This window comes from Mobula birostris, chromosome 7 (assembly GCF_030028105.1).
Source record: "Mobula birostris isolate sMobBir1 chromosome 7, sMobBir1.hap1, whole genome shotgun sequence".
NCBI classification, from domain to species: Eukaryota; Metazoa; Chordata; class Chondrichthyes; order Myliobatiformes; family Myliobatidae; genus Mobula; species Mobula birostris.
Window position 1 is genome coordinate 60,260,085 of NC_092376.1, and position 22,268 is coordinate 60,282,352.

Genomic DNA, 22,268 nt, shown 5'->3' on the forward strand with positions numbered 1-22,268 from the left:
TCCCTTTCCACTGAAGCTGTTTCTGGCTCAAGATTTCCAAGTCTGAATACAGGTCCTCTTCATTATAAATTTTGTATATCAACTGTACATTGACTTGGTCAGAGGGATGAGAAAAATATTGGTGCAATATTTTGTTAATTTGAGTTTTTGCTATTCTTCACTAAAAGTCTAATAATGAAGTAAAAGATCAGGTGACTTTTTGCTGCAATATCTATGATTGATCAAATGTATTTTAAAGTGCAAAGTGTCCTTGCTATATTACAATAGTGATTATATTTTAAATATTTTCTTGACAATTTTAGGCTAGTTTCAATTTTATTTGTACAAGTCTTCCCTCTTTACTGATGCACAAGCTTTGCTTTCTAGGTGTTCTCAAGGCTCTTTTTCCCAGTTGTAAGAGCAGGAGCACTTTCTGTGCTGAAATACATGCTTTTAAGTTTCCAGCATTCATCGGAAGCATTCCATGTGGTACGTGTTATGATCCTTGATCTGGGGGCTGTGTTGGAACTGTACATGGAATTTTTTTCCTATTATGTTCTAGGTTTTTTGATTTGGTATAAATTTTATTGAACTTTTGAGTATGTACAAATGTTAACAGGAGTACTTAGATAACTGAATGTGGAAGCAAGATTGCGTATCTTGCTTGGAAAATGTGTTTTGCTTACGAACTCAAACCTGCTTTTGTTCACTATTTGAAATTCAAATTTTAAATATTTGTGCTGGTTCATTAGGTACTCTACATCTATATTTGAGTAGATATCCTTTTTTTTTCAATAGTAAAGGAGCAGGTTTGATTTTGAATATTTTGAATTTTCAGCCCTGAAACAGTATTTCTGAAGTTGGGACAAAACAAATGGAAACTAGATTCAGTCAGTCTGCAAGAATTATTATGTAATGGGCCATCATAATAGCTTAGCTCTTCCGCCTGAAGAGATTTTGTCTCTTCTGACTGAAGAGATTGTTTTCACTGAATGGACTTTCCATTCAGTATGACAGTCTACTGTGTGAACAAAGGTGATTAAACTACTTTACATTGACTGGAAAAAAAAACCTCCTCAATTTGACAGTGATGAAAACAACTTTGCACTTAAACTAGAAATTCTACTTAATCAGCTATCTGAAGTGCTTAAATATTTTAGTTATAGTATTTTTGAATTATGGACTTGCTAATTCTAGGTTTAACCACTACTTGGATCTACTCTTAACCATTGCTTTGAGGGGCAATATATCAGCTTTAAGGGGAGATTTAAAAACTGATTGAATAGGTGCAACTGTATTTTAAACTGCTATATTTTTTAAGATTAAATTATATTTAAAACATGCAAGGAATTTTTTAATAAACGACCTTGTCCTTAGTTGTAGAGTTTGCTCTCTCATTTGTAAAGATTCTTACAAACTTTCTTCTATTTGTGAAGACATTACATTGTTATTTAACTAGAACCATTTAAAAACGAAACTCATTGTAAGGTTTGGGTGAGATTATCCATTCTTCTGCAGATGTATGTTGCCCATATAATAGTTGTGTTACCAGTGTCGAGCTCCGTTTTCCTGCTTTAAGTAGAGAATGTGGTCTACAGGTGTCCCCTGCTTTTTAAACATTCGCTTTACAAAACCTCACTGTTACGAAAGACCTACGTTAGTACCCTGTTTTCGCTAACAGAAGGTGTTTTCACTGTTAGGAAAAAAGCAGCGTGTGAAAAATAAATCAGTGCATGATAAAAGGCAGAGCGTCCTGAGCAGCCGCTCTCCCCGGATTCGGAACGGCATTCTCACCGTTATTGCTTAAACACGTGTCTGTGAGCAGCCGTTTGCGAGATGAGTTCTATGGTATTGGAAAAGCCTGAAAGAGCTCGTAAGGGTGTTACACTTAGCGTAAAGCTAGACATAATTAAGCGTTTTGATCATGGTGAACGAAGTAAGAACTGAGTGAGTTTGGCTTGTGGAAGCTGACGAAGAAAACGTTGGAGGTTTTGGCATCCCATGACCAAGAACTGATAGATGAAGAGCTGATGCAATTGGAAGAGGAAAGGATAACAATTTAAACCGAATGAGTAATGATGAAGTAGGACTTTAATTTTGAAAGGGTACGTTGGATTAGGGGATATTTGCGGGATGGTTTGAGTGCTTACAAAGAACTGTATGATCTAAAAATGCGCGAGGCTCAGCAGTCAAGCAAGCCTTCCACATCAGCTACAGCAGACGACGAACCTCGACCTTCGACATCGAGGTGGGCAGTCATAGGAGAGGATGAGCTGCCTGCCCTGATCGACGATGAGATGACGCCTCAGTGTCCCACCACCCCAACCCCCGGGCCGCGGACATATATCGATTCGCGGAGAATGCAGCAGTAGTTGGGAGGCACCCAGCACATCTTTAAGAAAAAAGCCGAAATAAACAAGCTAATTAATTAGGTGCCACCTGACACGTAACTGTCGGCTGAGATCAGAGGCGATGCTTTTTCTTAAAGATGTGCTGTGTGCCTCCCGGCTACCGCTGTACCACTGCACGCTTCGCGGCAACGTATCGCTCGGCGGCCTGGAGGGTGGGGGCCACTGCACCACCCTAACCTCCAACTCAGCCTAACACACCATCATCAGTGTGCTCCACGCTTTCCCCATTCCGCTAAGTGATACTACACTGTACATACATTATTTCTACTTTATATCGGCTGTGTATTTTTACGTGTTATTTGGTATGATTTGGCAGCTTCATAGCTTAAAGGTTACTGGAGAGCGCTTGCGCTGTGTTTTTGCCAACAGCGCTTGCGTGAGATTTTCACTATGGAGAACAGTTCAGGCGATGATTGTGGAAAAGTATTTCTACTTTATATAGGCTGTGTATTTATCATATTATTCCTGCTTTTACTATATGTTACTGTTATTTTAGGTTTTATGTGTTATTTGGCATGATTTGGTAGGTTATTTTTGGGTCTGGGAACGCTCACAAAATTTTCCCATATAAATAAATGGTAATTGCTTCTTCGCTTTACGACATTCCGGCTTACGAACCGTTTCATAGGAATGCTGTACCTTCGGATGGTGGGGGAAACCCGTATATAGCCTTTTATTAGAGGAGTGTACCAATGGAAATGTTATTCCTGGTCAGAATGGGAGTGATTTGTAAAAATTTCATCTGTCACACCCCTTATTCATGTTTGGAGACTACGCAAAATAGTTGAGATTCATTTTTATTCACATAATTGATTTTCTTTGGGGATATTTGGGCAATAGTGTACACTGTTGGCCCAAAGCTGTACCAATTCAAAATGGGAATGCTCTGCACAACATTAAGATCTTGCATGACTTAATGTGACTGTATCAGGCTGTCCGTTGCACAGCTGACAAAAACTTTGACAGATTGAATCTCCCTAACATTCAGAAGCATTAAGAATACAAACCTTTTTAAAAATTAGAGCATTAAGTATTTTTAAAAATTCATATGCTTTTAAGCAAAGTATTTTTAAACATTTAAATCACTTAAACAGAAAGTCAGTTGTAACATCCAAAACCTTGTCTTTACTGTTTGCATCTTGTACCTCTTTCCTCTTTTTTAAGTCTACTTACATGCTGTTTACAATTTCAGCAGGCCCATTTTCCTTTAATAATTGTCCTTTTGGACTTTTGAGACAATTTGGGGACCTCCTAATGTTTACAAACTGGCATTTCTCACCAAGTTCATTTAATTTGCACTGGGGGCACTTTTCTGTACTCAGTACAATTTACTCAATGTTAAGTCTTGGAGTTTTTTTTTCTGTGTGGATTTTATAGGCAAGGTAGTGTACTTCTAAAGAATGTTTTCTGTTTAAGTTCTTTGTGAATCCTGGTGTAAGACTAATCATTGAGTTACACATTGACTGACAGTATCAAACATTTGATGAATTCATATTGGGTAATTTTGTAAATTTAAGCATGGAGCCTTGCTCATCAATTTACACATAAGCAAATTAACAGGCTATCTGGAAATCTAATATGGGTATCATAAGTTTTCAATCACTAACCTTTAGTAGGTGGAAAACTTTGGGAAGCAGGCTGGTTTGTTTAATTTTGGGAAGATGGGTTCAAACTTATGAAAAAATCATGTCATTTATTAATAATATATTCATTGACTAGAAATGTGTAAGCTTTAGTTGAGGCATAAGTGTATCATGGGTACCAGTATTCTGTATTTTTCACAAATTTACTAAAGTACATGTCATATGTATAACTATCCATATTCCAGTTGTACTTAAAAATGAAAGTTTTTAATATTGTAACTTGCATCTACTCCACAGCTTGTTCCTCACATTCCCAAATTAATGATGTCACTCTCTAAAGAAGAGTCCAACTCGGCTATAAGCTGTCGACAACAACTCTCTGAATTGGTACACTGCATGATCTTTCGATTTTCAGGCTTTCCTGACCTGTATGAACCTGTCATACAAGCACTAAAGGTAGCAGATTCCAATAAATTAACCATTTTACTGTTTGCTAATGTTTGTCAATATTGTTGTTGCATTGAAAAACATGCACTTTATTATATAAAGTAAGTTCTGCGATCAGTGGTTGATGGTAGGGATAATATGATTGTTGTCAGTTGGGTGGAGGGCATGACTCAAGGGAGAGCTCGTAAGAGACCCTACCTAATGAAGATTCCCAGTATTTGATACATAGTCTGGAATATGCTTGAACCAAACTGTTTCAGTACTAAAGCAAGCTTTAAGTGTTATAAAGGCCCATGTTTGTATGAGTGGTTTGTAGATGATTTGGGCCTTAAGCACATAAAATTCCTAGAAGCAATCGATTATTTATCATGCGCACTATTGTGTATGTCTGGAGTGATTCATACATAACTGACTAGATTATATGGAATACAAAAAAGAAAATCATAGACTTCCAAAAAAAAAACAAGAATTTTTCCATAAATTATATAGTTGGCTTGCAAAAACATGGTATTGGGCAGTCAAATTTCAAAGTGGCAGTGATAATTATGGGTAAAAGCTATTCTACTATAGTCAGTACCTGGCTAATTTGAACTTTACATCCACTGTGAATTTGTTTAATATTGTCACATGCTAGCGATTTTTACAATCTCCTGAAGGATCTGACAAGCTTGACTGTCGAGAATACAGGTATGGCCATCGCTGAGATTCTGTATTGAAGCCCGAGAGCAAAAAACAAACCTTTGCTCAGTTCCATTACTCTGTGCCGATTAAAGTGATGAACCAGAGGCCCAAGAATGGTGTTCAGTGACGTCTGCCTGTGTTTGATGTCTCCCTCTCTTCTTGCTACTACCGTTGGGTGCATGAGCCTTGGATCCTATGCCACCAGGTTCAGAAGCAGTTATTGCCTTGCAGTCATTGGCCTCCACCCCAACGCTGAACTGACTCATTGCTGTGCACTCACTTTCGTGGAATCTGTGGCACCTTTTCCACGTATCGTTTATTTTTATTGTTTGCACGATTTGTTCTCTTTTGCACATTAGATGTTTGACAGCCTTTGTCTCATTTTTCATGTTTCTTTATTTGGTGGGTGCCAGCAAGAAGATGAATTTTAAGTGTGTGTATGGTATACTTTGATAATAAATTTGAACGTTAGTCCTGACAAAGGGTCTCGGCCTGAAACGTCGACTGTACCTCTTCCTAGAGATGCTGCCTGGCCTGCTGTGTTCACCAGCAACTTTGATGTGTGTTGCTTGAAATTCCAGCATCTGCAGATTTCCTCATGTTTGAACTTTAATTAATTGAGTTGTGTGCTGAAGATATACCTAGATTCACAAGAGTCGTATTTAGGGCATGTCAGTAGTACATTTTTATTAAGGAGCATAATTTAAACTTTTTAAAATTGATTATCTCTACACCATTTATGCAATTCGATGGCAATATAATGATTTAATATTTTCTTTTGCAAGTCTTTCTGTTCTTTTTTCATCCTTTCTATTTTAAACTGTCTTCCTTGTTTGCTGTTGCTCAACTATTCTCATTGAGCTTCAGAGCTAATTACCTAATTTAATATATATAATGATGTAACCCAGCTTCTGTCCAAAACCTTAAATGAACTATTGAGGGAGGCTTTGCATTCATGGTTTTATTTCTCTGCCACTTCCTTGTGAAATAAGAATACCAGGAATAGAAGTGGGATTAGGTTTTTCATCCTTTATGTCTGCTTTTGTATCCAGTAAGGTTAGCACTGAGATAAGGCATGAGTCATATTTTCCCCACACTAACTCAATTTTCCTTGATTTCTCCTCCTTCCCCAAACAACTAAAAGCATTGAGTAGGGAATTCCAAAGATTTGCTTCTCTCCTGGGTGAAGAAATTTCTCTTCTGGCCTGATGATGGTGTAACATAGTGTGTAAAATGAAAAGAAATATATCTTCTTTGAATTTGTGCCTCTTGCTTTAGGATTTTCCAATTCCAAATGAGGAAAAAATAAAGCAGCTGCTCAATCAGAATGCCTGGATGTCTCAAAAAAATGCATTGGAACCTTTGTACTCAAGACTTGCTGCAAAATCGGATACAGGAAAGACAGGACTGGCAAATCTTGGCAATACCTGCTACATGAACAGTGTCATTCAGGCCCTTTTCATGGCTTCTGAGTAAGTATCTGATGTACTTAGATATGCAATAAATAACAAGTAAATAATGCTTTTATTAACCATTAATTTTGTGATAGATATATTGGCTCATTAGACTAGATCTGTTTTAAAAGTCCCATTCTCTAGACTCCAAAGAAGTCACACTTCCTCCTTCTAATGCACTTCACTTGGGAGGTGAAATGATCTGGACCATGAGCTGTAGTTCAGTGCTGTTAATGGACACTTTCAATTCCTCAGTAGGATTTATTTTTCAGTGAGACAGATGCCTATTTTATCCAAGAAGTCAGTCAAATGATTCTTAAAGAACTGGAAGCATTCTCCAAGGCAGTGGAAGTAAGTTTGAATAGCAGACACCCATGAGTTCTCAAATTCTTAGTGTCCAAATTGGACAACAGCTGCTACTTTGTGGCCTTTGCTGCTTTGTAGCTATGAGGTTTTAATTGTAGTATTTGAAAATTTACTTGGGTATTGGTGCCTCGTGTTTCAACAGCAATAGTAATGAATTTGTCAGAAGGATCTTTAATTTTCAAAATAAAGCTGAGTAAGAAAAGTAATGGTTATCAAGATTTTAAAGTGACATTGTTTTAAAGTTACAGGTATTGCATATGATGTGCACTCCTTGTCTGTAAAACTAGTTTTTTAACTTAGAGTCGTGTAGTTTAATATAATATACACAATGGAAATAGATTATTTTAAAATTAGTTACATAAAGTCATTGAATTGGTTTTGTATAGAAATGGGAAGAGCTCAGGCCTATTCAGAGAAGCTGCTGGTTGGTGGTGCAGCTGCTTCCCTTCATCAGTTGGAACACTTGAGTATAATAGTTGGGAAGTCCTTTTGCAGCTTTATAAAACTTTGGTTTGACTAAAACCTTGGTTTGGGTTATAATATGTAGTTCTGAACTGCAAGTAATAGGGTGACATGGAAGTTTTGGAGAGGGTGCAGAAGAAATTTACCAGGATTTTACTAGCCTAGAGAGTATTAGCTAGGAGACTGGGGGGAAAAAAAAAACATGAATTGTTTTCTACGGAGCATTGGAGGCTGAGAGAAGACTGATAGAAGTGTTTTTAAAAAAAAATATATATATATATTGAGATGTTTGTAGGGTAAATGGTTAGAATATGTTCCCCAGGTAGAAATGTAAAACATGCATTTAAGGTGAGAGTTGGATTTAGTGGTAGGCACCTGGAATGTGCTGGTAATGGTAGAGGTTGAAATGGACACAACAGTAGTGTTTAAGAGGCTTTTAAGGGATGTGATCATGTAGGGTATGGAGGGATTGTTGTCATGTATAAGTTGATGAGCTTAATTTATTTTGGCATGGTAGTGTTGAAGGGCTTGTTCCTGTGCTCTTCTGTGCAACATAAATTCAATGATTCCTGGAGAGTATGATGGCTAAAGAGCAATGGATTGGAATAGAGAAGGGGTGCAAAGATCTCTGTAAAGGATTGAAGAATGTTATAACTGTAAGGCAAGGGAAAGCCTTGTTCAAGAGGGCAAAATGGAAGAGAAGGGTCTAGAATAGGAGCCAAAATGGACATGTGATGATAAGCTATTCCTGGGTTAAGTGGGAAAGCAGTGTTCATTGACATTGGAAATATTGTATTTTTAAACCGAAATGTCCTTTATATGCAACATTTAAGAAAAAAAACTATATTTTTAAAAAATCCATATTGGTTAACTTAACAGTTTCATATTATTGTTTCCTATTACCTTGACCAAATTTAATGTTATTTTTCTTCCTAGTTTGGGATCTAGTCTTTCAGTGGGCAAATAGGTTTGAAGCACTTTTGGAAAATTCCTTCCCTAAAATGTCCACCAAGCTTAAGCAACCTGCATTTCATCATTGAGTAGTGCTGTATGAAACTGCAGTACTGGGAAACACGTATAAAACTTTTTCTTGTCAGAGTCTTTGCCATACTTGAGAAAAATACACAGATGCCACTAAGCGCTTGGCCCAAGAAGTGAAATCTTGCAGTTTTGCACAGCAGTGTCTGGTCAAAGTTCTTGAATTGTTAGCGACACCATTTATTCAGCAACTTGTGGAGTGAACTTGTGCCAGTGTCACAAGAAATGCAATGAAAGGAAATGAGAGAAAATGTTAAACATGACAATACTCTGTGTATTTGTGTATTCCATTTGCCAAATATCAGCACCTTATTCCAGGCTTGTTAAATTGGACACTTCATCTACAGATTTACTTGGTTCTGAAGTCTGCTTTACTTTTGCTGGAAAATGTGGATCTCTGTTAATTATGATTGGAATTGTGAGGATCTGGTTCATGAACCATAATGTTGTGTCTGCTCTTGTGAATCTAACCAAAATATTTGTGCTCTCTTTCTAGCTTCAGGCATGCAGTTATGCTACTCAAAGAGAGTGATTCTCAGTCATTAATGATGAAACTTCAATGGTTATTTGCTTTCCTGGAACATAGCCAGGTATGGTATCCACTCTGCTTGGACACTTATCTTACTCAGGGGATCTTTATAGTTTGTATAGCTTGATTGAAAAGGTATTGAAAAGCATTTGATAAAGTGAAGCACAATACGTTATTTGAAATATTACAGAAAACTGTAGATCTAGATTCGAAAGACCTCCGCCTAATCAGAAATCTGTACTGGGAACAAACTGCTGCTGTAAGAATAGATGGAGAAGTGAGTCAGTTTATGAAAATCAAGAGAGGCATTAGACAAGGGTGTGTTTTCTCCCCTGATTTATTTAATGTGTACAGTGAAACAATACTACAAAAAATAAGACATCGTGGGAATCAAAGTTGGCGGTGAAAGCATCAATAATTTCAGATATGCAGATGACACTGTTAATTGCAAGTACGGAGGAAGAACTACAAAACTTAATTGATATAATTGTTGAAGAAAGACCCATTTTTGCACTATCTATCAATTGTAAAAAGACAATGTATGGTGATATTCAAGAAGAAGAAGGAGAATCCTGTCTGCAGGCTGAGAATAAATGGGGAGAACATAAAACAAGTAAAGAACTTTTGCTACTTAGGAAGCTGGGTAACATCAGATGGCAGGTGCGACATGGACATCAAAAGAAGAATAGGGATGGCAAAAGACACCTTTACGAGAATGAAGAATATACTGACCAATACTAAACTAGGCATGACAACCTGCCTCAGAGTACTGAAATGTTACGTTTATCCAGTTATGTTATATGGCTCAGAATGTTGGACAATATCTAGTAACGAGGAAACGAAAGCCACAGTTGAGGCAGCAGAAATGTGGTTTTTGAGGAGGATGCAAAGAATATCATGGACGAAACAAATATCTAACAAGGATGTCATGAACAGAGCAAACGTAAAGAGAAATAATGTCTGAGATCTTGAAAAGGCAACGTAACTTCATTGGACATGTGATTAGGAAAGAGGCGTTTAGAATGCACGGTAATTATGGGAAAGATTGAAGGGAAGAAAGCAAGAGGAAGACAAAGACAAATGATGATGGAGACAGCAGCCAGAGAATTAGAAATGATTACCAATGAATTGATCCACTTGACTGGAAACAGGAGTGTGTGGGCCATGGTAGTCAAAGCTCAAACTGGGATGGCACCTGGTGATAATGATTGTATGCTAGATACAATATTCAGAATGTTGATATGTTCTGTAATTTAGACATCATAAGAATGGGGATGCAGAGAGGATTTATTTCAGGATGTAATGTACTTGAGCTCTTCACCTGGCAGTCTACCTTATTATGATCTTGTGCATTATTGCTTACCTGCACTGCACTTTCTTCATAGCTGTTGAATTTTGTTCTGCATTCTGTTTTTGTTTTACTTTGTTCAGTCTCTGTACTGTAATGATTTGATCTGTATGTAAGACAAGATTTTCACTATCTCAATACATGTAACAATAACAAACTAATTCCACTTACTACTATATTACAACCGCAATCCGAGATTCTATCACTTCCAGTGTCCAGTGCATTCAACGTGTACTGTTGACTTCCCTAGTTCCATTGGCTACAAACTGCAATTTGCTCAGTGTGTAGGTGCCTTATTGGAGGGCAGTCAGACCAAGTTAGCATTTTATATAGTGCTTCATCATTGACAGATCTAAGTGTCTTGTTTCAGTCTTTTGTTCTTTGTCTTTCCTGGATTTGGCAGGCAACAAAGATATTACTTTCTTTTGCAGTGGTAACTTGGATTTGGAGGGCTTGGTTGAGAATTTTTTTCCTGATGTAGAGCACAAGTGAATGTTTGTTTCCTTTTTTCCCCCCTTCTTTTTGAAATGGCAGTGATGTTACAATCTTTTAAGTATTTTGGAATCTGTTCATTTAACTAGACTTGAAGAATGCCAGATTAGATAGTTCTTTGTAAAGGCATGAAGATTTTTTTTAGTTGTTCAAATGAAGCCTTAACAAGGTTGTTTTTAGCCTTGCCCTCTTCCATCTTTACAAATACGCTTGACCTCATTAATGATGGTCTCCCTATTAGAGTTGACTTGCAATTGTTGAATAGCTTTTTAACCTCTACATGAATATGAGTATCTGTAGGAGTCTACCATTTCCCTTTATCTGCTAATGACTGTGCTATTCTTATGTAAACCAGGAAGATGCCATACTGTTCACTGCATCTTTTATTGAAATTTGGTGAAATCTGTAATTTTCACCTAACATTGAGTATAACAAAGTTCTGGATCCTAACAATTGCAGTGCACTTATGGATCTCCTTAGCTTTTGTTGAAATGATTTTCTTTCCTGGCTTGCATTTGTAGAGACCTGCCATCTCTCCCAGTAGCTTCTTGAAAGCTTCATCTCCTCCGTGGTTTAATCAAGGGGCGCAACAGGACTGTTCAGAGTATTTAAGATACCTATTGGACAGGTTAGTTGAAGGCTTGTAGATTATTATTAATCATGTTCCTTTCTTTGCCTGATGTGTATCTGATTTATACTATTCATGATAACTACTTACATTTGATTTTTAAAAAAATGTCATTTAATGGTTGAGTAGTTAATCTCTTGAACAAATGCCCCATAAACAGAACTTGCAATCAAATAGCAGAAAGATGAAATTGCTAATTATCAATGAATATCTTAAACTCATTGTACTTTCTTGGTAATCATTGACCTTTAGTTTCCTTCTCCAGACCTCCAGTGGCAACCCAGTTGTGGCTAGACTTTCTTTTCTCATCTAAGATTTGAGTGTCTCCCACATTGCTAATATCTTGCAAGATCCAGAAAAAAGTGGTAAATCCTCTTTCTCCTAATTTGACCTATTTCTAAAGGCTGGGATGCCTTTTTTTAAAGTCTAAATTTGTAAGCTTTTGGGAAAGCTAACATTTAGATTTTTTTTCCCAATTTTGTTCACTTTAATGTTCTCTATTCTATTTAAGCAACACACCTTCCCCTCATTATAATGCCACTTTACCTGTCAATCCTCACTTCTATTTAGTGTACTGCCCTGCTGTTTTCAAAGTTCAAGGTAAATTTGTTATCAAAGTATGTACTTGTATGTTACTGTATACTACCCTGAGATTCATTTTCGTGCAGGCATTTACGGGGGAAAATACAAAAGAATTTACGAAAACTAGCATTAACAAAGACTGACAAATAGTGTACAAAAGTAGGCCAACTGAGAACATGAATGGTAAAGAGTTCTTGAGTCTGTAGATTGGAGATTCATTTCAGAGTAGTGGTGATTGAAGTTATCCTCACTGGCTCCAGGAGCCTGATAGTTGTCGGGTAATAACTGTTCCCTAACCTGGTATATGGGACCAAAGGTTTCTGTACCTCTTTCCTGAAGGTAGTGGGAAGAGAGCGTGGCCTGGGTGGTGTGGTCTTTGGGTGCTGCTTTCTTGTGGTAGTACTCTGTTAGTATATCCAATGGTGGGGAGGGCTTTGCCTGTGATGAACTGAGAATTTTAAATCTGAAAGATGTAGCTGTATCAATGTGCTTGTCTGAAATTTGATATAATTGTATCTATAGTAAATGTTATCTGTTGTGTAACTTTTGAAATCTATTTTTTTTTAGAAAATAGAATAGTACACCACAGTATAGGCCCTTCAGCCCGCACTGTTGTGCCAACTTTTAAAAATGAAGGGCTATGACTTTTTCTTTCATCCATGTGCCTACTTAAAGTCTCTAATGAAACTGCCTCTACCACCACTTTTGGCAGCAGGTTCCATGCGTGTGTATGTCATCTTGTATTAACCATTGCTGCTCTGGAAAAGAGGTGCTGGTTGTTTGCTGTTGTCAAGTCACCTCTTATCCTCCTTTGCTCCAAAAGGAAAAGCCATAGCTCACTTTTTCTCATAAGGCATGCAGTCTAATCCAGACTACATCCTGGCGAATCTCCTCTACTCTCTAAAGTTTCCACATCCTTCCTATAATGAGATGACCAAGTGTGATCTAACTAGAGTTTTATAGAGTTGCAACATTACCTTGTGGCTTCTGAACTCAATCCCCAAACTAATAAAGCCCAACATGTCAAGGCCTTCTTAACCCCAAGATCTCACTGTTCGTGTACTCCGCTGAGAATCCTGTTATTAACCCTGTATTTTGTGTTCAACTTTGACCTTCTAGAGTGAATCACTTCACAGTTCTCCAGGTTGAATTCTTAACTGCCACTTCACAGCCCAGCTCTGCATCCTGTCAACATCACTTTGTATTTTTCTGGATTGAGCTACATTTATCACTTCTCAGCCCTGCCCTACATTATGTCTATGTCTCTTTGTAACCTATTGACAACTTTCTGTACTATTCACAACAACACCAACCTTCACTGCCAACCCAGCCTTCCACTTTCTCATCCAAATCATTTACAAAAATCACAAAGAGCAGGGGTTCCAAGATAGATCCTTGTGGAACATCACTGGTCACTGTCCTCCAGGTAGAATACTCTCCATCTTCATTCTCTTGGCAAGTTTACTCCGAATCCATGCAGCCAAGTTTCCCTGGATCTCATGCCTCCTGATTTCCTGAATGAGCCTACCATGAGGAACTTTGAATGCCTCCCTAAAATCCAAATACACTATTTTATTATTGGTGTTGCAGAAGGTAGTACTGCTCTCTTGCGCTTGCTTTTCCTTCATTTAGCCCATTAAGATTAGTGTTGCCAAGGGAAAAACTATTTAAGATCCTTTGTGCATCTTAATCTTGCCTTTACCCCCTACCTGTTCCACTTTCTTCCATTGTATTCCTCCCCTTAATCCTCCTTGGTCAGATTCACTTGGGAGATGAGGGTGAATTATATTCTTTGTGATGCTATGAGAAGTTGTTCCTTTAGTTCATATAGAATTTTACATTGAATATTGTGGCAAACCTAGTCTGATGTAGTTGGATTAAGATTGGTAAGGCCTTTACCACTGCATTTGCAAAGGCCTGTTGTAAACCACATGTTTGCAACAGAAGACCTACCTGATACTGATTTGAGTCGTTGATGATTGGCATCCATCTGTCTTGAAGGACAATGGGTGATGATGATCATCACGCCTGGGTAGAAGGTATGGAGATCCTGAGAGGCCCAGTTATCAAGATTACCCTCTCGGCCTCACCAGTGTAGTCCAAAGAAAAGCTTATGAAGCAAAACGTATGGCACCAGCTTGGCTGCAGCAGCTGCTGCAGTGATGTCCAGCCACCTTAGGGATTCCACTCCAGATCTGCTGATTGGGTTTACTCCTGTAGCCTTCATCTCTCCTGACACTACCCAAAAAGCAGTGGGGCTATTTACCCATAGCTAGGGATCTGGTTCACAAGCACTAGGACGCATCCACACACCGGTGGGCCTGCGTGCTTCGTGTGCAGGGGCCAGACCTCCTCCCCATTCTCCGTAGTTCAACCTAGCAACTGACTTGAGTAGCATTGTAGCTAATGACAGTCATTGCCAGTTATCTGTTTGGATGGAGCAAAGAAATGGAAATACAGTGGATTACAAGTAATTGGGGCACATTGGCCCAATTAAGTGACTCTCCCAATTAGCCAAAGTTTCATGGAAATGGTTTAAAAGGTATGACTCAGACAAACTTCCATTGAACTGAGTAACAAATTGTGTATTTAAATGAAAGACAGAATGAATTAAAACACCATCAATACTACTACCTTACTTTAAAATTGTATTAGTTCCAAATAGTTATCAATGGAGGAACTAATCCAGTGTACACTGCCATGTTCTTTTGATTGACTATAAATGAGCAAAATTAATGCAGATACCTAGTGCAAATAATGGACTGCCTTCATACAATGCTATCGTTGATTGCATCCTCCAAATCTTCCTTTTCGTTGTAACATTCATGATAATTGTTGAAACCTTCCAATTCTTCATAGTTTATAACTTGTAAGTGAAATTTTCACTCTTTGCCATTTCTGACATATCAAGCCTGAATGCTTTAAACCACAGTGAGCAAAACAGTTCTGAATTGTTATACTGCTTATTTCTCGCCCATCAGTGACAAAAATCACTGCTTTTTGAACACAAATGCATGTAACTAACACTATTTTAAAATCTATTTGTTCTAAGCGTGGTGTAGTGTCTAATGGCCACACAATTGACCCTAGTTAGAAACTCTTTGCAACCGTCTCCTGTCCCAAATAAATGAAGGAAATGGCTATTTTCTCAATTTGTTTTTGTTCTTTTGAGTTATCCCAAATAAACGGCTGCACACAATTAACCAGAACCCACTGTTAGTAGGAAGGGTAGGCGAATAAAATAGTGGGGGTGGGGGGGGGGGTTAAGTGAATTAAGTAAGTAATTTATGAAATGACATGAATAACTCCAGTTTGGATTAAATGTTTACTTTGGGGAGGGAGAGAGCACATCACATCTTGTACTTTTGTCATGGGCTTCTTAATTGATGATAGCAGGAGATGGGCAGTGAGTAATGTGGGAATTGGGAGAGAAGAAATGGTCAAGTTGAGGGCGGTATTGAGGGTTGGTTGATGGCAGAAAATGGAGCTCCTATTTTTAGACAAAATAGTTGAGAGTTGGTAGAAAGCATCAGAAGGATATTAACACAACCGTCTTGTGAATTCCAAGCAGATGTGGCTCTTTGTTATATTGGGGGGGTGGGGGGGAGAAATCAGACGTGACTGTCACAGGCTTTAGTTGGAGTATTCTTCTGTGCTAGAAAAGGTTTTGGATTTTACACTCACTTCCAAAAAGTAATGTTGTGCTCACCGGAATATTTGCATCTTAAATGGAAGAAAATATACTAATTGGTTGCATCACTGTCTGATATGGAAGGGATACTGCACAGGATCATAAAAAATTTCAGCCAGCTCCCTCAGGTGCACTAGCCTCTCGGCATTGGACATCTTCAAAAGACAATGCCTCAAAATGGCAGTATTCATCTTTGAAGACCCCCATCACTCAGGACATGCCCTCTTCTTATTGCATTGCTACCATCAAGGAGGAGGTGTCGTAGCTTGAAGATGTACTCTCAATGTTTTAGGAACAGCTTCTTTGCCTTCACCATTAAATTTCTGAATGGACAATGAACAAATACATGAACACTTTCTCACTTCATTTTGCTCTCATTTTGCACTAAGTATTTAATTTTTTATATATATTTCTTGTAATTTATGTTAGGTGTTGCAATGTACTTCTATCGCAAAACAACAAAACTCATGATCTACTGTATGCCAGTGATAGTAAACCTGTTACTGATTTCTGATTTATTGCAGATCATCTGGATAGTTTTATTTTGTTTCATTGGTTGGCAGACATCAGTCAATTTGAGTTGCAGTTGATCCAATTGGTGCAGAGGAGCTCCCAGTCTAGTGGTGTGATATCAGCTCACTGGTCTTTCAAAAGAAAAATATTCAGTTTTTCTGAGGCAGGAAGAAATTTCTGTCTGGGTCTAGAGTCTGCTTGTCTAAACATCAGGAAATGTTGGAAGCAGTTCAAGTCTTAGCTGCCATGTTTCATAATAAAAGGAAATTTATTTGCAGAATCTATTCTTGAAAGTAATTTCATTCCTAAACACAGATGATTTTGGAAACCAATCTGTGCAAACTAACCTAAGCAATTATTTTGAAAATGACATCGTGACAAAGATGCAGGTTTTCAGAGAAGCCAGTAAAATATTCGCCAGTGCTGTGCCTTAATACAAATGGTTCTACATTTTGGAGTGTCATACTACCTGAAATCAGTCACAAGACTTGCAGATGAAGCGTACAGAATGATGAGTGTGATTTGCTTAAATGTTATACTCTTCATTTTTTGTTTTAAATTTAATTGCCCTGCAAGATGTAAAAGTCAAGTTAAAACTTTTATCAATTTAGCAGATAAGTCAATGAAAGAAACCATGTGGTTGTGATTGTAAATGAGTCACTGGAGACACTGAAGATGGATATAAAAAGGTGGTTATTCATTATGCAGACCTACTACTTTTTAAACACAGGCCTATACACTTTTAATTACACTTTCAGTGGCTGTTATTACCTACTGCATTTTGAATTTAGACCAATAACTATGCAGGATCATATTTACAATGGGAGCTTTTCAGCTGTCAGAACTTAGTATTCAAGTATCAGTGACTGATCTGAGTACAGCATCTGACACCAAAAACACCTCCTTTTTCACAGTGACGGATGACAATATATACAAATGACTAGATTATTAATTGGAAAATGAGCATGCCTAAACTGTGTGTCAGGGATTTGCCTTTAACATTGTTTTAATACAGGTGATAGCCACTTGATGCCTTCCCTGATTTCATCATGATGGCTCCCTCAAAGGTAAATTAACATGAACAATAACCTATTATCTTTTGTTGTGTAGTTGTAATCAATCCAATTGTCCCACCTCTAAAGTTTAAGTGGCCTTAAAGTATCAGTAGAATTTGAATTATGAACAGGTTATTTGTTTGAAGATACTTCACATTATTCTGTTACTGTAGAACAATAATAATTTATTTGGACACAGGTTAAAGACTTAGCTTGTTATAGACTATGTAATATCCATGTGGGGGCATTGTACTAAACTTGGATGGCTCATCCTTGCACTTAAGAGATCCATGAAACCCAACCATTTGCTGCCTTCATGGAAGGAGACCAAATATACATTTTCAAATTTGCTGATGACATGAAACTAAATGATAAATGTGTATAGTTTTGAGGATGAAAGGAGTCTTAGGGTGATAGATTTACTGATTACTAGCAATTGGGCAGGAGTACATTTTTAGGAAAAATACAAAATACATTTGGTGCAGGAAAATCTGCTGAGTACTTTCTACAGAGAAATTGGAGAAAGGGATGTCCTTGTTCACAATGTACAATATTATTTTTGTTGGTGTCTTTACTATTACCATGGGTACTGTTTATATGCTCATCTGCATGTGATCAATGGAATTTCATTGTGTTAAATTAAGGAGTTTAATTTTGAAAATATAATCAATAATAGTTTCTAAATAGCATTGCTATTGGTCCTCAACATAAATACTGTATGAATGAAATTGTAAGCTTCGGTGCACATCCGTAAAAGATAAAGGAGGAAAATAAACACACTTTACATTCAGTGAAACTTTTGTTGCACCGGTGATGACAAATATTGTTCTGAGAGTTGTGCACATAGCACTAGTTTTATCAGTAACTCCACTCCTATAATAAGATTTGACCAAGTTCAATCACTGAAAACAATGCCTTGCATGAATATGTCAATGTAAATGCTGTTCATATTGCCATTGCAAGATTTTTCGGACAGTTAGAAGTTTTAGGAATGGAATTCCAGTTTCAGAACCTCATGTCTAGAGTTAAGTGCTTTGATCCAGTCACTGACTGATATTTCAATATTTTATAGTTCAGCAACAAATTTTGCCTCCAAATTGAGCTGCTTTGCAAATCAATTAATAATGTTTCAAAATCCTTTAAATCAATTCACCGCAACATTTCTAAATTCATGTTTTCTAATGTTACACTGTCTTCATACTTTATGAATTTTGCCGTTTCTTTAAATGACATGAACTCAGTAAATCTTAAAGAAATTTGTTCCATAGTTGAACTAATGATGCTCAGAAATTGCACTGGAAGGCTCAATGTCCTCATCTGGAATTTGAATCTGTATCATTTTTTAGGTTTGGGAAATGCTTAAGTGCTATTTTTGGCATCATGCTTAAATCATTCCTGCTTGATTTCAAAGGCTTTTGTATTACCACGATTAACAGCAAGTATTTTGCTAGACCCTTGTTCACGTGTTCAAGTTTAAATGTGAGGGGAAAGTAAAAAAAAATAATCAAATCTGTCATATAACTCTTGACAACAATTTTTTCTTTTGTTGAAAACAGATGAATTTTATCCACTCAACAAATTGGTTAAGGATGGAAGCACTACTAAGCTAACAAACATTGTTGTACATAAGTAGACTGAGGTACACCAGAATTCACCTCGCTCAATAAATTCCGAAGATCTTTTTTTCTTCAAACAAATGAAATTAATTACCTTAGTTACAATTTTCATCACTACTTCAAGTTCCTTAAGGCCATTTTTGGCGCACAAAGCCTCTTCATGTACTGTACAATGAAAGTCTATCAGTGGATCTTGAACATATTGCTAAAATAATGACAAAACCTACCTCTTTACCAGTCGTGCTTGGTTCTCCATCAGTGTCATAGAAACTAATTTTGAAATGTTAACTTGTCACGTGTCCTTGCAACCCTTTAGCTGGTGCCAAGCCAGCATGAGTCATTTCCTGGGAAAACCTCTCACTGCTCGGGTTGTAAAAATTCATTAGAGTAAAGATGATCATCATGTATCTTTTTATGGGTGTGATTTTAAAGAACTGAGTGGGATTGCGTGCTGTGTGCTGACAAAGTTTTTGTGTGTTGCACACTGAATGATGCAGGTACTCCAGTATGCTTGACCTGTTGAGTTCCTCCAGCATCTTGTGTGTTTAAGATTTCCAGCATCTATAGAATCACTTGTTTAAAACTTTCTGTGTGTGCCATAGGTTCACCACCCTGGTCTAGAAGTACATTCTCTAGTTTTGAAGAATGAAAAGTGAAGACATTTCTGAATATTAAAGCAATAAAGTGATAGGGCAGGAAAATAGTGTGGTATAAATTAACCCACTCCTGTTCCCATATCTTGCTCTATTCAACCAATTAAGTTTCTGTCTATAATGTGGCAGACTATTTATCTGCCTACTTGCATTGGATGATTTTAGAAGAATAAGAAGACCATCATTATAGAAACATAGAAAACCTACAGCACAATACAGGCCCTTTGGCCCACAAAGTTGTGCCGAACATGTCCCTACCTTAGAAATTACTACGCTTACCCATAGCCTTCTATTTTTCTATATACCTATCCAAAAGTCTCTTAAAAGACCCTATTGTATCCGCCTCCACCGCCGTTGCTGGCAGCCCTGTGGAATTCTCTGCCCAGTGAAGCAGCGGAGGCCACCTCAGTAAATATATTTATTGTATGATTTTAAAAGTCACAGACTGTAGCTGCTGAAAGTCTGGAAACTCAAAGCATAATGCTAGAAATGCTCAGCAGGTCAGCAGCACATCTCAGTCGAAATGCCCTTCATCAGTCCTGAAACATTAACTACATTTCACCTGTAGATGTGTTTTGCCTTTGAGTGACTACAGCACATTTTGTCTCATGCTTGTGCTTGCAAGTTCAAATATTTCCACTTGAAAATGTATGGGATTGTCAAACTTTAACATTTAAACTGCCTGCTAAATATAGAAAGTATTCCTCAAAATTCAAAATATGAATTTCCTTAAAATCTCATGTTATTTTGCCAGAGATAAACTTTATTTAAATTTACTTTTGACCTTGTGTGCTTGGTTGGAAATGTTTTTTTTAAATTTTGTCTGCCTGCTATTTTCTCATCAGAAAAGCTAAGTAATCATGTGCAATGTTATGGTTATAATTCATTTATATATGCTGCTCCAACTTTGTAATGTCTAGAACTGAGTTTAGGTTCTTAACTGGAAAGCTAATTGATATCATGGAAATGACAGCCCTGTATCTTTTTGTGGCTAAACATTTAATTTTATTTTCAAGGCTACATGAAGAAGAGAAGGCTAGTAAAGGAATTTCTCATGGACAGAGACATTCAGGCAGTGAACCTCGTATAGAAGGTCGAGATCCAGAGAAAACATTAATAGAAAGAATGTTTGGTGGAAAGATGGTGACTAGGATCCTTTGTCATTGTTGTTGTAATGTTTCCTTCCGAGAGGAAGTTTTTACAGATTTATCCCTAGCATTTCCACCACCAAACAATTTTCTACAAAGGTGTGATCATTCAAGTGACCCTAATATCTCAATGAAGATTTCTAGTGCAGATAATTTGGTATCACAAGCTGAGCAACAACAGTCTCCAAATAAACAGACACAAACAAAATATAAGGAGCATTCAGTGCGAGTGGTACCAGTTGATGTAATCGGTACCCATGGAAAAGCGAAGGAGGAGACTACAGCATCTAGAATTGGTTCCCTGCCACAGAATGATTTTGCAGTGGCCTCCGGGGAGAAAATGTGTGACTCAGCAAATTGTAGATCAGTGTCTGACCTCATTAACTACTTTCTTTCACCAGAAATGCTGTCGGGTGATAACAGATATTATTGCAATAAATGTACCTCATTACAAGAAGCAGAAAAAGTGGTAGAATTAACTGGAAATCCACATTATCTTATCTTGACTTTATTACGATTCTCCTTTGATCTTGCAACAATGAAGCGCAGAAAGATACTGGATAATGTATCAGTCCCTTTAGTCCTTAAACTACCCATTAGGATAAATTCAAAGGATGAACGCAAAATTTGGGGCAAAAATCAACAATGCAAACTAGGGAACTGGAGCCCTTTTGTGGAGGATACTATGTATATGTCAATTGTATATGACCTCTGCTCTGTAGTGGTGCACTCTGGGATATCTTCTGAAAGTGGACATTACTATTGCTATGCAAGAGAATGTGTGGATGCTAACTCTGTAATTGGCCCAAGTGAAATTTTGGGTGCTGAGGGTAGAACTGACGGAAAATGGTATTTGTATAATGACACCAGAGTTTCATTTTCATCATTTGATTCCATCAGCAATGTTACCAGTTACTTTCCCAAAGACACTGCCTATGTGTTATTCTACAGACAGCGATTAACAAGACAGTCTTGCTCTGATGGTGAACCTATTACAGCTAATGTGGGACTGTATGGGGAAGTAAGATTAAACAAAGAGTTGATGGAAGCCATTTCCAGGGACAACGTTCAGTACCTACAGGTAAGTAATTTAGACTGATACTAATTTCAAAAGTAGTTCATTTACCAAACTTTGATTTTTAAGAACACTGTGACTTACCATTTTGCATTAATTTGTTTTTGTAAGGCTTCATAACAATTGATGATAAGTCTACTAGATTTTAAATGCAACTATTTTGGATAAAAATTCAGGATTCTGAACTTTCTCAACCCTTACTACTGCTTTCAATGACCGGTGCTCCTAAAACAACAGAATGATATAGAGCATGTCTGTGCTGACCATGAAACCAGACTAACTAATCCCATTTGCTTGCATGTTGCCTCTATTCCTCTGTTCCCTAATTGTTCTTGAATTTTTTAAAATGCCTCCATAAATGTTGCAGTCATATCTTCTACTACCTGCCTTGGAGGCAGCAAGTTTAAGGTGTCTGCCACTCTTTTCATTAAAAAAAATCTGTTCTCTCAGCATCTAAACCCTTTTTTTTTTGACATTTCCACCTTGGGAGAAAGATGTGGACTGCCTACCGTATCTA

General features: G+C 37.4%; 1 protein-coding gene across 1 annotated transcript in view; it reads left to right on the forward strand.

Moving 5' to 3' along the window:
- The window catches only part of LOC140200749 (ubiquitin carboxyl-terminal hydrolase 35-like), a 41,058-nt gene that overhangs the window by 14,489 nt on the left and 4,301 nt on the right, over window positions 1-22,268 (forward strand). Inside the window, exons 6-11 of the mRNA XM_072264342.1 lie at window positions 367-468; window positions 4,271-4,429; window positions 6,380-6,573; window positions 8,918-9,011; window positions 11,312-11,418; window positions 20,545-21,757. Coding sequence (XP_072120443.1) covers window positions 367-468; window positions 4,271-4,429; window positions 6,380-6,573; window positions 8,918-9,011; window positions 11,312-11,418; window positions 20,545-21,757 — 1,869 coding nt within the window. The remainder of the gene's footprint in view (window positions 1-366; window positions 469-4,270; window positions 4,430-6,379; window positions 6,574-8,917; window positions 9,012-11,311; window positions 11,419-20,544; window positions 21,758-22,268) is intronic.